This window comes from Cherax quadricarinatus, chromosome 40 (assembly GCF_038502225.1).
Source record: "Cherax quadricarinatus isolate ZL_2023a chromosome 40, ASM3850222v1, whole genome shotgun sequence".
In the NCBI taxonomy this organism is placed as follows: domain Eukaryota; kingdom Metazoa; phylum Arthropoda; class Malacostraca; order Decapoda; family Parastacidae; genus Cherax; species Cherax quadricarinatus.
In genome coordinates this window covers 20,122,990-20,138,864 of record NC_091331.1, presented here as the reverse complement: position 1 = coordinate 20,138,864, position 15,875 = coordinate 20,122,990, and the positions used below count along the sequence as shown (strand labels likewise).

General features: G+C 39.2%; 1 protein-coding gene across 1 annotated transcript in view; it reads left to right on the top strand.

The window, feature by feature from the left end:
* The window catches only part of LOC128687141 (conserved oligomeric Golgi complex subunit 3-like), a gene marked incomplete at its 5' end in the record, with an annotated part of 164,123 nt that extends 149,028 nt beyond the window's left edge, over positions 1-15,095 (top strand). Inside the window, 1 exon segment of the mRNA XM_070092775.1 lies at positions 14,628-15,095. Coding sequence (XP_069948876.1) covers positions 14,628-14,822 — 195 coding nt within the window. The 3' untranslated portion in view covers positions 14,823-15,095.
* Between the last annotated feature and the right edge of the window lie 780 nt (positions 15,096-15,875).

Sequence of the window (15,875 nt, the reverse complement as noted above, 5' to 3'; positions counted from 1 at the left end):
CTGTATGGCTAAGTTCTACATCATTTAACTTATAAGTGCTAGGGTTATGGACACTCCTGAGCTTCAGAACCTTGCATTTATCTACACTGAACTGCATCTGCCACTTTTCTGACCAAGAATATAGTTTGTTTAAATCCTCCTGAAGTTCCCTAACGTCTACGTTTGAATCAATTATCCTACCTATCTTTGTGTCATCGGCGAATTTGCTCATATCACTAGTAATTCCCTCATCAAGGTCATTGATATATATTATAAACAACAACGGGCCCAAGACTGATCCCTGTGGAACGCCACTTGTTACAGATCCCCACTCGGATTTAACCCCATTTATGGGCACTCTCTGCTTCCTGTCTGTGAGCCATGACTCGATCCATGAGAGCACTTTTCCCCCAATGCCATGAGCTGCCACTTTCTTTAATAGTCTTTGGTGCAGAACTCTTTCAAAAGCCATACTAAAATCTAAGTAAATAATATCAAACTTTTTATCGTGGTCAACAGCCTCAAAAGCTTTACTGGAGAAAGTTAATAAATTAGTTAGACAAGACCGGCCTCTTGTGAATCCATGCTGAGTATCATTAATCAAGCAATGCTTATCGAGATGACTTCTTATAATCTGAGCTATAATTGACTCTAGTAATTTGCCTACAATTGAGGTCAGGCTTATTGGGCGGTAATTTGACAGTAACGACTTGTCCCCTGTTTTAAAAATAGGAATTACATTAGCCATCTTCCACATATCAGACACTACACCTGTTTGAAGAGATAAATTAAAAATATTAGTTAATGGTTCACAGAGTTCCATTTTGCATTCCTTAAGAACCCTTGAAAAAACCTCATCAGGACCCGGCGACTTATTTTGCTTCAGTCTGTCTATCTGCTTCACAACCATATCACTAGTGACTGTGATGTTACATAATTTATCTACTTCTAGCCCACTGTAAAAATTAATTACTGGAATATTGTCAGTGTCTTCCTGTGTAAAAACTGAGAGAAAATAATTATTTAAAATCGAGCACATTTCATTCTCTTTGTCAGTAAGATGTCCATAGTTATTTTTAAGGGGACCTATCTTATCTCTAACTTTTGTTCTATAGACCTGGAAAAAACTTTTTGGGTTAGTTTTAGAATCCCTAGCAACTTTAATTTCATAGTCCCTTTTAGCTTTTCTTATCCCCTTTTTAATGTCCCTCTTAATGTCAATATACTGATTCATAAGATGACCCTCACCTCTTTTGATACGCCTGTAAATTTCTTTCTTATGCCCTAGTAGATATTTGAGCCTATTATTCATCCATTTTGGGTCATTTCTATTTGATCTAATTTCTTTATACGGGATAAACGTTCTTTGAGCAGCATGTATAGTGTTCAGAAAGCTGTCATATTGATAGCTCTCTTCGTTACCCCAGTCAACAGATGATAAGTGTTCTCTAAGCCCATCGTAATCTGCTAAGCGAAAATCTGGGACTCTTACTGAGTTATCGCTACTATCATACTTCCATTCAATGCTAAATGTAATTGATTTGTGGTCACTAGCACCCAGTTCCTCTGAAATTTCTAAATTATTAACAAGGGATTCATTGTTTGCCAGAACTAAGTCAAGCAGGTTATTTCCCCTTGTAGGTTCTGTCACAAACTGCTTCAAAAAACAATCCTGAACTACTTCTAAGAAGTCGTATGATTCTAAATTCCCAGTCAAGAAATTCCAATCAATATGACTAAAGTTAAAGTCTCCTAGAATTACTACATTATCGTGCCTTGTGGCCTTAACAATTTCCTCCCATAGTAGTCTCCCTTGGTCCCTATCTAAGTTTGGGGGATGGTATATCACTCCTAAAATTAGTTTTTCATGCCCCTCTGAAAATTCTATCCAAACAGACTCTGTATGTGTTACTTCAGACTTAATACCCGTTTTTATGCAACAGTTCAAGCGATCTCGGACATACAATGCCACCCCACCCCCCTTCCCAATACTTCTATCTACTTGGAACAATTTAAAACCCTGAATGTGACATTCCGCAGGCATGTCCCGACTTTTTGAATTAAACCATGTCTCAGTTAAGGCAAATACATCAATGTTACCTGCACTAGCAACTAATCTCAACTCGTCCATCTTATTCCTTGCACTACGGCTATTAGCATAATAAACATTGAAAGACTCTCCTTTCTCTTTACCCTTCCTGCTCATTTCTGTTTTTCTACTAAACCTATTACTGTCCTTATCACCCAGTGTCACTGGCTTTTCAATATCTACCTCGTGCTTATTACTAGTTCCCCTAGAACTCATAATATTACTACACTGGGACTTCACTGTTTTCCTGCCAAAACCCATACCACTAACTATTCCTAGTTTAAAGTCCTAACAGCTCCCTCCACTGCAGTTGCCAGTGCTCCCACCCCAGACCTAGATAAGTGAACCCCATCCCTGGCATACATGTCATTTCTGCCATAGAAGAGGTCCCAGTTGTCAATGAATGTTACTGCATTTTCCTTACAGTATTTGTCCAGCCAGCAATTGACACCAATTGCCCTGGACAACCATTCATTTCCAACTCCTCTCCTTGGCAAAATACCACATATGACAGGGTTCCCACCCTTCCTCCTAATTATTTCTATTGCTGACCTATACCTGCTAATCACGTCTTCACTCCTATGTCTGCCAACATCGTTGCTTCCAGCACTGAGACAGATAATAGGATTGCTCCCATTACCTCTCATGATGTCATCCAGACGGCTAACAATATCCTCCATCCCAGCCCCAGGAAAGCAAACCCTCTGTCTCCTACTCCTGTCCTTCAAGCAGAACGCCCTATCCATATACCTAACTTGGCTATCCCCAACAACAACAACAATATTCTTACCTTCCTTGGTGTCGTTCGTCGTGACGTTCCCAGTAGTCGACTCACATTCGTCGGGTAGCACTGAGAATGTATTAGATGTTTCCACAACAGTTTCCACGGCAGTCTCTTTCTTCTTCATCGTTTCTACCTTTCCATTCGTCTTCTTGATCGTCAACTTCGTTCCCTGCTGTCCAGCCACTGACCAGTTTCCTTTCTTGATCTGAGGATTCAAAACAGGAGGACTACTACGAATCTTCTTGTTTTCCTTGGTCAGTCGCCGAATCTCCATCTTCGCCATCCTCAATTCTTCCTTAAGCTGTTGGTAAAGTTGCTCGATGGAGGGCATCTTGCTTCAATTCGTAGAGAGCGCGCAAACAGGTCTTCACAGAGCTAAGTACACGTCACCACTGAGCTAAGTACACGTCACCACTAGGGTAGTTGATGAGTAGAACAGTCTACCTAGTTGGGTTATTGAGGCTAAGACCTTGGGTAGTTTCAAATTTAGGTTGGATAAATGCATGAGTGAGAGGGATTGGATTTGAGTGAGACTTGCAAATGAGTGGATAGAGTTATCAGTGCTTATTTCTTGGGTAGCATTGAAAATTAGGTTGGGCAAATGTTTTGTTAGTGGGATGGATTGTAAAGGACCTGCCTACTATGGGCCAATGGGCCTGCTGCAGTGATCCTCCTTTCCTATGTTCTCATGTTCTTATGTTACCCTGCCATGGTGGGAAATGGTTGATATGTTAAAAAAAAAAAAAACTCCCTTAAGTGAATCTTTTATTGTAATTACAAGAACTCCCAGTCAGTATTGTGTTTGACTCATAGGTTTAGAGAACTGCATATCCATGCAATCTTTTTAGGATTAAGTACAGTACTGTAGTTTTTGTCCCAATCTAAGTTGCCCAAAATGTTATTCATACTATGGGATTTTCACATGTTATATTTATGTATAATGTTGCAAAAATAAAATTCTATTTTCAAAATTCTCATTAACTCACATGTCATTTTTTTGGGCTAGCACTGCATTGCCTTATTGTCTTCTCTAAATAACACATCATGTGACATTATGCCAGTCTTTTATGTTCTGTCAGACAGCCCTCCTGTGTTTTGTACTCTGTGCTATTTCAGATCTTCATTCTTTTCATATACAGTGGACCCCCGGTTAACGATATTTTTTCACTCCAGAAGTATGTTCAGGTGCCAGTACTGACTGAATTTGTTCCCATAAGGAATATTGTGAAGTAGATTAGTCCATTTCAGACCCCCAAACATACACGTACAAACGCACTTACATAATTACACTTACATAATTGGTCGCATTCGGAGGTAATCGTTATGCGGGGGTCCACTGTATAAGCATTTAGAATTTATCACCATCGAATATCATCATACCCAATAGATTGTTGATATCTGCTTGCAATTGTTTCATGTCTTCTAGGTGACTTTCATTCTTATTTTGGTATCATCTACAAAGGAAGATACAAAGCTATGGCATGTACCCATGACTGGATTTTGTTTTATATATTTACTACTACTGTTTGTGTTCTATTTGAAAAAAGAATGTAGTAAACCCTCTTATAAAGCAACACTACACAGTGTGATTCTGTATAACAAGATTACAAGAAATGCATTCAATATTGCATAGCATGTGATAAAACTTGGATGGTATGTCTGGGAGTATCATGTACCTTAGTTTCTCTATTTACCAAACGATTTTGGATTTTTCATCACCCAGTCTCATCTTTGGACATTAACCATGGCACCTAAGAGAGATACTATAATGTTAATGCTGGAGATGCCAAGAAGACAAATAAGCATGAAACCCTGGCAGTACTGAAGAGAGTGGAAATTTTAGATGTACTACAAAGTGGTTTACACGTAATGAACACTGCCTGGACTTTTGGTCTGAGAAAATCGCCTAGACAGGAAGAAGACAATGAGGGTTTGTGTAATGATTAGTACAGAATGTGACCAGATGAAAAGAATGTCATAGTACAATTAAATAAAATTAAATAATTAATTAATAAAACGGAATTATTGTATGTGTGGATTGAGTTTATTCATAACGTGTAATTTTAAGTCGAGCTAAATTTGCAAGAAAAAGGTTGTCTCACATGGAAAAGCCCTTAGAAAGTCATTACCATTGTCAAGTAATTTGTCAACCTACGCATTTTCATGGTAAACAAAGATTTTATTTATTATTTTATGGAAGAAAACAAGAAAGGGGGCCCCACTTGGTTCTTTAATAGTAAGGCACAAAGCCATATCCTATTGTAAAACTGTGTGAGGGGAAGGCCCGAGAGTCTTCACAGTGGTGTATGTTTAGTGCTTCGCACACTTCCATGTCAACAAGCTTGGACAACAAATATGCAAAGTAAGATAATCTATAATAATTTGTGCCTAGTACAATACAGTATTAAAAAACAGTTATTTGGCAGATTTGTAGGTTTTTGGAATGTAATCGTCACTTCACATGCCACTAATTTCCACAAGGTGCCAATTTTCAAGAATGTATCCTGCATGTTATGAGAGGGTTTACTGTATGTAAATACTGTATATATTGACTAATGTCATCAGGGAAGCCCCTTTACGTAGCATTTTGGGTAAGATTATGGAAAAAACAAAAGTGCCTGCCCCAGGGCCGGGCTCCGGGAGTAGAAAAGATTCTTGAAACTTATCAAAAGTATATCAAAGGCACATTGATATGGGTTATGTTCTAAAACTTCTTAAGTGTACTATAATTAACTGCTCAAGGTAGGTTACTTGATATGGTGAGAAGCTCTTAGTCCAAGGATTTGGACCTGTGCTCCAATTCCTTGAATTAACCCTTTCAGGGTTTCGGACGTGCTAGTATGGCTTACGCACCAGGGTTTTTGATGTACTAGTACGCCTAAATTCTAGCACCCTCAAATCTAGTGAGAGAAAGCTGGTAGGCCTACACATGAAAGAATGGGTATATGTGGTCAGTGTGTGCAGTATAAAAAAAAATCCTGCAGCACACAGTGCGTAATGAGGAAAAAAAACTTTGTCATTTTGGACTGAAACAGCGACTTTGCACTGTATTTTCGTATGGTATTTATTGTTGTATTCTAGTTTTTCTGGTCTCATTTTATAGAATGGAAGACATATTACAGAAATTGAGATGATTTTGACTGGTTTTACAATGAAAAGTACCTTGAAATTGAGCTCAAAGTAGCAGAAATGTTCGATTTTTGCCGAAGTTCAAAAGTAAACAAATCATGCTAAGCGTCCAATGCATGTCAACTGGTGAGTCTAATATTCTTTCACAAGTGCGCTGATATTATTTATACCATTTCTACACTAATGCAGTAGTCTGCATAACAGTAAATTTTCTATTTTTTGTGAGAATAAAAATTCGAAGTGGAAAGCAAAAGAATGTAAGAGGGGCATGGGGACGTGACTAATGAACAGAAGAAATGTTATTTTAGTGCCAGGAATGTCTTTCTTGTTTATTCTGGACCCTATTTGGAAATTGGCATCTTTTGAAATCTGTGTGAAATTGGCAAAATTGCTAAATTCTGACCACTGTATTGGATAGTTGAAATCGGTAAATGGGTGGTTTCTTGTACTCATTTGATAGAAAAAAACGGAGTTCTAGCAAAATAGTTATGATTTTTGTCGACTAGAACACTGGAATTGGCCAAAACTAGGGCTCAAAGTGGGCAAAATTGCCAATGCGTAAACATCGTCGAGACCGCTAACTTCACAAGAGCATAATTCCGTAAGTTTTCCATCAAATTTCATACTTTTGGTGTCATTATGATCGGGAAAAGATTCTCTATCTTTTCATAAGAATTTTTTTTTTTTTTTAAATTTGGGCTACCCTGAGAACAAGTCTGGGAGAGGGCCTGGGGACCCTGAAAGGGTTAAGCCGGAATGCCTTCCATTTCCCAGGCACTGTATGACCCCTATAGATTTGGTGTTTCCCCATTGAGTGTAATAATAATATACCATAATTAAAGTGAGACTAGGTAGTAGGTTGGTAGACAGCAACCGCCCAGGGAGGTACTACCGTCCTGCCAAGTGAGTGTAAAACAGAAGCCTGTAATTGTTTTACATGATGGTAGGATTGCTGGTGTCCTTTTTTCTGTCTCATGAACATGCAAGATTTCAGGTATGTCTTGCTACTTCTACTTACACTTAGGTCACACTACACATACATGTACAAGCACATATATACACACCCCTCTGGGTTTTCTTCTATTTTCTTTCTAGTTCTTATTCTTGTTTATTTCCTCTTATCTCCATGGGAAAGTGTAACAGAATTCTTCCTCCGTAAGGCATGCGTGTTGTAAGAGGCGATTAAAATGCCAGGAGCAAGGGGCTAGTAACCTCTTCTCCTGTATATATTACTAGATGTAAAAGGAGAAACTTTCGTTTTTTCTTTTGGGCCACCCCGCCTCGGTGGGATACGGCCGGTGTGTTGAAAGAAGAAGACACGTGCAAGATTTCAGGTACGTCTTGCTACTTCTACTTACACTTAGGTCACACAGCACATACATGTACAAGCTTATATATACACACCCCTCTGGGTTTTCTTCTATTTTCTTTCTAGTTAGAGCTAAGGAATGGGTAGCAATAATGTTGAAGGATCAGTTATGGAAGGAGAAAAGAGAATATGAATGTGTAAATTCAAGGATTATGTGGATTAAAGTAAAAATTGGATGCGAAAAGTGGGTCATAATAAGTATGTATGCACCTGGAGAAGAGAGGAATGTAGAGGAGAGAGAGAGATTTGGGGAGATGTTAAGTGAATGTATAGGAACCTTTTAACCAAGTGAGAGAGTAATTATGGTAGGGGACCTGAATGCTAAAGAAGGAGAAACTTTTAGAGAGGGTGCGGTAGGTAAGTTTGGGGTGCCAGGTGTAAATGATAATGGGAGCCCTTTGATTGAACTTTGTATAGAAAGGGGTTTAGTTATAGGTAATACATATTTTAAGAAAAAGAGGATAAATAAGTATACAAGATATGATATAGAGCGAAATGACAGTTTGTTGGATTATGTATTGGTAGATAAAAGACTGTTGAGTAGACTTCAGGATGTACATGTTTATAGAGGGGCCACAGATATATCAGATCACTTTTTAGTTGTAGCTACACTGAGAGTAAAATGTAGATGGGATACAAGGAGAATAGAAGCATCAGGGAAGAGAGAGGTGAAGGTTTATAAACTAAAAGAGGAGGCAGTTAGGGTAAGATATAAACAGCTATTGGAGGATATATGGGCTAATGAGAGCATAGGCAATGGGGTCGAAGAGGTATGGGGTAGGTTTAAAAATGTAGTGTTAGAGTGTTCAGCAGAAGTTTGTGGGTACAGGAAAGTGGGTGCGGGAGGGAAGAGGAGCGATTGGTGGAATGATGATGTAAAGAGAGTAGTAAGGGAGAAAAAGTTAGCATATGAGAAGTTTTTACAAAGTAGAAGTCATGCAAGGAGAGAAGAGTATATGGAGATAAAGAGAGAGGTTAAGAGAGTGGTGAAGCAATGTAAAAAGAGAGCAAATGTGAGAGTGGGTGAGCTGTTATCAACAAATTTTGTTGAAAATAAGAAAAAGTTTTGGAGTGAGATTAACAAGTTAAGGAAGCCTAGAGAACAAATGGATTTGTCAGTTAAAAATAGGAGAGGAGAGTTATTAAATGGAGAGTTAGAGGTATTGGGAAGATAGAGGGAATATTTTGAGGAATTGTTAAATGTTGATGAAGATAGGGAAGCTGTGATTTCGTGTATAGGGCAAGGAGGAATAACATCTTGTAGGAGTGAGGAAGAGCCAGTTGTGAGTGTGGGGGAAGTTCGTGAGGCAGTAGGTAAAATGAAAGGGGGTAAAGCAGCTGGGATTGATGGGATAAAGATAGAAATGTTAAAAGCAGGTGGGGATATAGTTTTGGAGTGGTTGTTGCTATTATTTAATAAATGTATGGAAGAGGGTAAGGCACCTAGGGATTGGCAGAGAGCATGTATAGTTCCTTTGTATAAAGGCAAAGGGGACAAAAGAGAGTGCAAAAATTATAGGGGGATAAGTCTGTTGAGTATACCTGGTAAAGTGTATGGTAGAGTTATTATTGAAAGAATTAAGAGTAAGATGGAGAATAGGATAGCAGATGAACAAGGAGGCTTTAGGAAAGGTAGGGGGGTGTGTGGACCAGGTGTTTACAGTGAAACATATAAGTGAACAGTATTTAGATAAGGCTAAAGAGTTTTTTGTGGCATTTATGGATTTGGAAAAAGTGTATGACAGGGTGGATAGGGGGGTAATGTGGCAGATGGATGATATAGGAGGTAGGTTACTGAAAGCAGTGAAGAGTTTTTACGAGGATAGTGAGGTTCAAGTTAGAGTATGTAGGAAAGAGGGAGATTATTTCCCAGTAAAAGTAGGCCTTAGACAAGGATGTGTGATGTCACCGTGGTTGTTTAATATATTTATAGATGGGGTTGTAAGAGAAGTAAATGCGAGGGTCTTGGCAAGAGGCGTGGAGTTAAAAGATAAAGAATCACACATAAAGTGGGAGTTGTCACAGTTGCTCTTTGCTGATTACACTGTGCTCTTGGGAGATTCTGAAGAGAAGTTGCAGAGGTTGGTGGATGAATTTGGTAGGTTATGTAAAAGAAGAAAATTAAAAGTGAATACAGGAAAGGGTAAGGTTATGAGGATAACAAAAAGATTAGGTGATGAAAGATTGGATATCAGATTGGAGGGAGAGAGTATGGAGGAGGTGAATGTATTCAGATATTTGGGAGTGGACGTGTCAGCGGATGGGTCTATGAAGGATGAGGTGAATCATAGAATTGATGAGGGGAAAAGGGTGAGCGGTGCACTTAGGAGTCTGTGGAGACAAAGAACTTTGTCCTTGGAGGCAAAGATGGGAATGTATGAGAGTATAGTTTTACCAACGCTCTTATATGGGTGTGAAGCATGGGTGATGAATGTTGCAGCGAGGAGAAGGCTGGAGGCAGTGGAGATGTCATGTCTGAGGGCAATGTGTGGTGTGAATATAATACAGAGAATTCGTAGTTTGGAAGTTAGGAGGAGGTGCGGGATTGCCAAAACTGTTGTCCAGAGGGCTGAGGAAGGGTTGTTGAGGTGGTTCGGACATGTAGAGAGAATGGAGCGAAACAGAATGACTTCAAGAGTGTATCAGTCTGTAGTGGAAGGAAGGTGGGGTAGGGGTCAGCTTAGGAAAGGTTGGAGGGAGGAGGTAAAGGAGGTTTTGTGTGTGAGGGGCTTGGACTTCCAGCAGGCATGTGTGAGCATGTTTGATAGGAGTGAATGGAGACAAATGGTTTTTAATACTTGACGTGCTGTTGGAGTGTGAGCAGAGTAACATTTATAAAGGGATTTAGGGAAACCGACAGGCTGGACTTGAGTCCTGGAGATGGGAAGTACAGTGCCTGCACTCTGAAGGAGGGGTGTTAATGTTGCAGTTTAAAAACTGTAGTGTAAAGCACCCTTCTGGCAAGACAGTGATGGAGTGAATGATGGTGAAAGTTTTTCTTTTTTGGGCGACCCTGCCTTGGTGGGAATCGGCCAGTGTGCTAATAAAAAAAATAATAAAAATTCTTTCTAGTTCTTGTCCTTGTTTATTTCCTCTTACCTCCATGGGGAAGTGGAACAGAATTCTTCCTCCGTAAGCCATGCGTGTTGTAAGAGGCGACTGAAATTTCGGGAGGAAGGGGCTAGTAACCCCTTCTCCTGTATATATTACTAAATTTAAAAAGAGAAACTTTCATTTTTCTTTTTGAGCCACCCTGCCTCGGTGGGATATGGCCGGTTTGTTGAAAAAAAAAAATTAAAGTGAGGTTAATGCTTTAGTGTTTCATGTTTTAAACAAATCCACATAAACATTCTCAGATTGACTTTGATACCTATTTGTTTCTTAAAGTTATCAATGCAATTAGTGTTTTTAATTTTTTTCTTATTGTAATTCCAGTAATCTGTATTATATCTAATATATTTTGGAGTTAATGTTTCACCTCTTCTTTGGTATTCTTGTTGGGAATACCATGTGTTATTGCATTTGTATATGTTTTATTCCACTTACAGTACAATTTTATTTTTTTATCACACTGGCCGATTCCCATCAAGGCAGGGTGGCCCGAAAAAGAAGAACTTTCACCATCATTCACTCCATCACTGTCTTGCCAGAAGGGTGCTTTACACTACAGTTTTTAAACTGCAACATTAACACCCCTCCTTCAGAGTGCAGGCACTGTACTTCCCATCTCCAGGACTCAAGTCCGGCCTGCCGGTTTCCCTGAATCCCTTCATAAATGTTACTTTGCTCACACTCCAACAGCACGTCAAGTATTAAAAACCATTTGTCTCCATTCACTCCTATCAAACACGCTCACGCATGCCTGCTGGAAGTCCAAGCCCCTCGCATACAAAACCTCCTTTACCCCCTCCCTCCAACCTTTCCTAGGCCGACCCCTACCCCGCCTTCCTTCCACTACAGACTGATACACTCTTGAAGTCATTCTGTTTCGCTCCATTCTCTCTACATGTCCGAACCACCTCAACAACCCTTCCTCAGCCCTCTGGACAACAGTTTTGGTAATCCCGCACCTCCTCCTAACTTCCAAACTACGAATTCTCTGCATTATATTCACACCACACATTGCCCTCAGACATGACATCTCCACTGCCTCCAGCCTTCTCCTCACTGCAACATTCATCACCCACTCTTCACACCCATATAAGAGCATTGGTAAAACTATACTCTCATACATTCCCCTCTTTGCCTCCAAGGACAAAGTTCTTTGTCTCCACAGACTCCTAAGTGCACCACTCACTCTTTTTCCCTCATCTTTCATAGACCCATCCGCTGACACGTCCACTCCCAAATATCTGAATACGTTCACCTCCTCCATACTCTCTCCCTCCAATCTGATATCCAATCTTTCATCACCTAATCTTTTTATGCTCATAACCTTACTCTTTCCTGTATTCACCTTTAATTTTCTTCTTTTGCACACCCTACCAAATTCATCCACCAATCTCTGCAACTTCTCTTCAGAATCTCCCAAGAGCACAGTGTCATCAGCAAAGAGCAGCTGTGACAACTCCCACTTTCTGTGTGATTCTTTATCTTTTAACTCCACGCCTCTTGCCAAGACCCTCGCATTTACTTCTCTTACAACCCCATCTATAAATATATTAAACAACCACGGTGACATCACACATCCTTGTCTAAGGCCTACTTTTACTGGGAAAAAATTTCCCTCTTTCCTACATACTCTAACTTGAGCCTCACTATCCTCGTAAAAACTCTTCACTGCTTTCAGTAACCTACCTCCTACACCATACACTTGCAACATCTGCCACATTGCCCCCCTATCCACCCTGTCATACGCCTTTTCCAAATCCATAAATGCCACAAAGACCTCTTTAGCCTTATCTAAATACTGTTCACTTATATGTTTCACTGTAAACACCTGGTCCACACACCCCCTACCTTTCCTAAAGCCTCCTTGTTCATCTGCTATCCTATTCTCCGTCTTACTCTTAATTCTTTCAATTATAACTCTGCCATACACTTTACCAGGTATACTCAACAGACTTATCCCCCTATAATTTTTGCACTCTCTTTTATCCCCTTTGCCTTTATACAAAGGAACTATGCATGCTCTCTGCCAATCCCTAGGTACCTTACCCTCTTCCATACATTTATTAAATAATTGCACCAACCACTCCAAAACTATATCCCCACCTGCTTTTAACATTTCTATCTTTATCCCATCAATCCCGGCTGCCTTACCCCCTTTCATTTTACCTACTGCCTCACGAACTTCCCCCACACTCACAACTGGCTCTTCCTCACTCCTACAAGATGTTATTCCTCCTTGCCCTATACACGAAATCACAGCTTCCCTATCTTCATCAACATTTAACAATTCCTCAAAATATTCCCTCCATCTTCCCAATACCTCTAACTCTCCATTTAATAACTCTCCTCTCCTATTTTTAACTGACAAATCCATTTGTTCTCTAGGCTTTCTTAACTTGTTAATCTCACTCCAAAACTTTTTCTTATTTTCAACAAAATTTGTTGATAACATCTCACCCACTCTCTCATTTGCTCTCTTTTTACATTGCTTCACCACTCTCTTAACCTCTCTCTTTTTCTCCATATACTCTTCCCTCCTTGCATCACTTCTACTTTGTAAAAACTTCTCATATGCTAACTTTTTCTCCCTTACTACTCTCTTTACATCATCATTCCACCAATCGCTCCTCTTCCCTCCTGCACCCACTTTCCTGTAACCACAAACTTCTGCTGAACACTCTAACACTACATTTTTAAACCTACCCCATACCTCTTCGACCCCATTGCCTATGCTCTCATTAGCCCATCTATCCTCCAATAGCTGTTTATATCTTACCCTAACTGCCTCCTCTTTTAGTTTATAAACCTTCACCTCTCTCTTCCCTGATGCTTCTATTCTCCTTGTATCCCATCTACCTTTTACTCTCAGTGTAGCTACAACTAGAAAGTGATCTGATATATCTGTGGCCCCTCTATAAACATGTACATCCTGAAGTCTACTCAACAGTCTTTTATCTACCAATACATAATCCAACAAACTACTGTCATTTCGCCCTACATCATATCTTGTATACTTATTTATCCTCTTTTTCTTAAAATATGTATTACCTGTAACTAAACCCCTTTCTATACAAAGTTCAATCAAAGGGCTCCCATTATCATTTACACCTGGCACCCCAAACTTACCTACCACACCCTCTCTAAAAGTTTCTCCTACTTTAGCATTCAGGTCCCCTACCACAATTACTCTCTCACTTGGTTCAAAGGCTCCTATACATTCACTTAACATCTCCCAAAATCTCTCTCTCTCCTCTGCATTCCTCTCTTCACCAGGTGCATACACGCTTATTATGACCCACTTCTCGCATCCAACCTTTACTTTAATCCACATAATTCTTGAATTTACACATTCATATTCTCTTTTCTCCTTCCATAACTGATCATTTAACATTACTACTACCCCTTCCTTTGCTCTAACTCTCTCAGATACTCCAGATTTAATCCCATTTATTTCCCCCCACTGAAACTCTCCTACCCCCTTCAGCTTTGTTTCGCTTAGGGCCAGGACATCCAACTTCTTTTCATTCATAACATCAGCAATCATCTGTTTCTTGTCATCCGCACTACATCCACGCACATTTAAGCATCCCAGTTTTATAAAGTTTTTCTTCTTCTCTTTTTTAGTAAATGTCTACAGGAGAAGGGGTTACTAGCCCATTGCTCCCGGCATTTTAGTCGCCTCATACGACACGCATGGCTTACGGAGGAAAGATTCTTTTCCACTTCCCCATGGACAATAGAAGAAATAAAGAAGAACAAGAGCTATTTAGAAAAAGGAGAAAAACCTAGATGTATGTATATATATATATGCATGTGCGTGTCTGTGAAGTGTGACCAAAGTGTAAGTAGGAGTAGCAAGATATCCCTGTTATCTAGCGTGTTTATGAGACAGAAAAAGAAACCAGCAATCCTACCATCATGCAAAACAGTTACAGGTTTTTGTTTCACAGTCATCTGGCAGGACGGTAGTACTTCCCTGGGTGGTTGCTGCCTACCAACCTACTACCTACCCTGCTTAATGCTATTCTCTGCTGAAAGTATTATATAACTCTTATGTATTGAATATTGACTTTCCTTCCTACTTCTTTACATGTGTATATTTGCTTTTGTTCTGGAAGATAATACTAATACCAATTATTTTTAATGGAAATTCTTTTCTTCTACAGCTACATGAAGGAGATGAAATAGATGTAATTAAGGCACCATGTGACCTAAATCCAAATTTGTTGAACATTTCTCGTGTTGTCATTTTAAAGGTAGGGAAGTATGACGAAGATTCCGATAAGGTAATGGTTATACTTCGTAAATATTCACAGCTATTAGTTGAAATGTATCACGATTATAAAACTGGAGATGATTAAGTATGAGTTCCTTTGACATTTTTGCAGTTATTAATACCTCCCGTTTGGTTTTTGTTTCCCAAGACTACTAAAAAAATTATACTGGTATATTTTATATAATCTTACTTAGTACTGGAGGCTCAGAATATGGAAAAGTCAATCTCCATCATGAAATAGAGTTTGTTGTATATTTACAGCAACATTGCAAGTTGTATAAAGATTCTGAATTACTGTATAGGTATTATTATTTTATAAAACATTGTATATGCATTATAATAAACACTTGTTACTGCAGTTTAGATTGTTTCATTACCATACTGAGGGTTAAATATAGAAGATATAAAACAGAAAACATAGGCTCAGCATTGTAGATGTCATTTATATTCATATCCACTGTTGATGGTTTAGTACCTATTACACACATTCCCCCACACACTAACTCACACAGGTATTAAAAATAGTTCTCTACCTCAAAGATGAACAGTTGCCATATGTTGATTAAACTCACCTGGAATACTTCTGTCTTTTCAACCTTTGTTCCCTTTTCAGGTATATCACCTCAGATTTCAACCACCTCTCCTGCCTCACTGTCTGCCCAATGTATTCCTGTTCATTTGAAGAGTAATTCTGTGCCTCAGGAGTCTAACATCTCTGAGTTGACTGAAATTCTCACTTGAAATCTACCTGTTCATTTGCTCAATCTGCCATCTTGCCTTGTTATTCCTGCATAAATGACCTTCCTCAGCAACCAACCCTATTAGTGCTTCACCTATCCCATGCCCAACACTGCTTTTCTTTGCTGATGATGTTTAGACAATTTAACACACAACTGCATATTTCAAAACCTACACTTGTCCTTCATCAGGGCTCTTGAGAAGCTTTAAGTACTGGGTAGTCTCTCAAATGCAGACAGTTTCCCGAGAGCTTCCTTGACAATAGTTCTAAGCCTCAACAAAAACTGAATATGCAGTCCATTCTTACACCAAGAGGTAAATGCTCAGACTTGAAAGTTTTGTTTTTCATCATCCACCTCATTGCCAGAAGTATCATGGTCTTTTTTTTTAATTTGCTTAT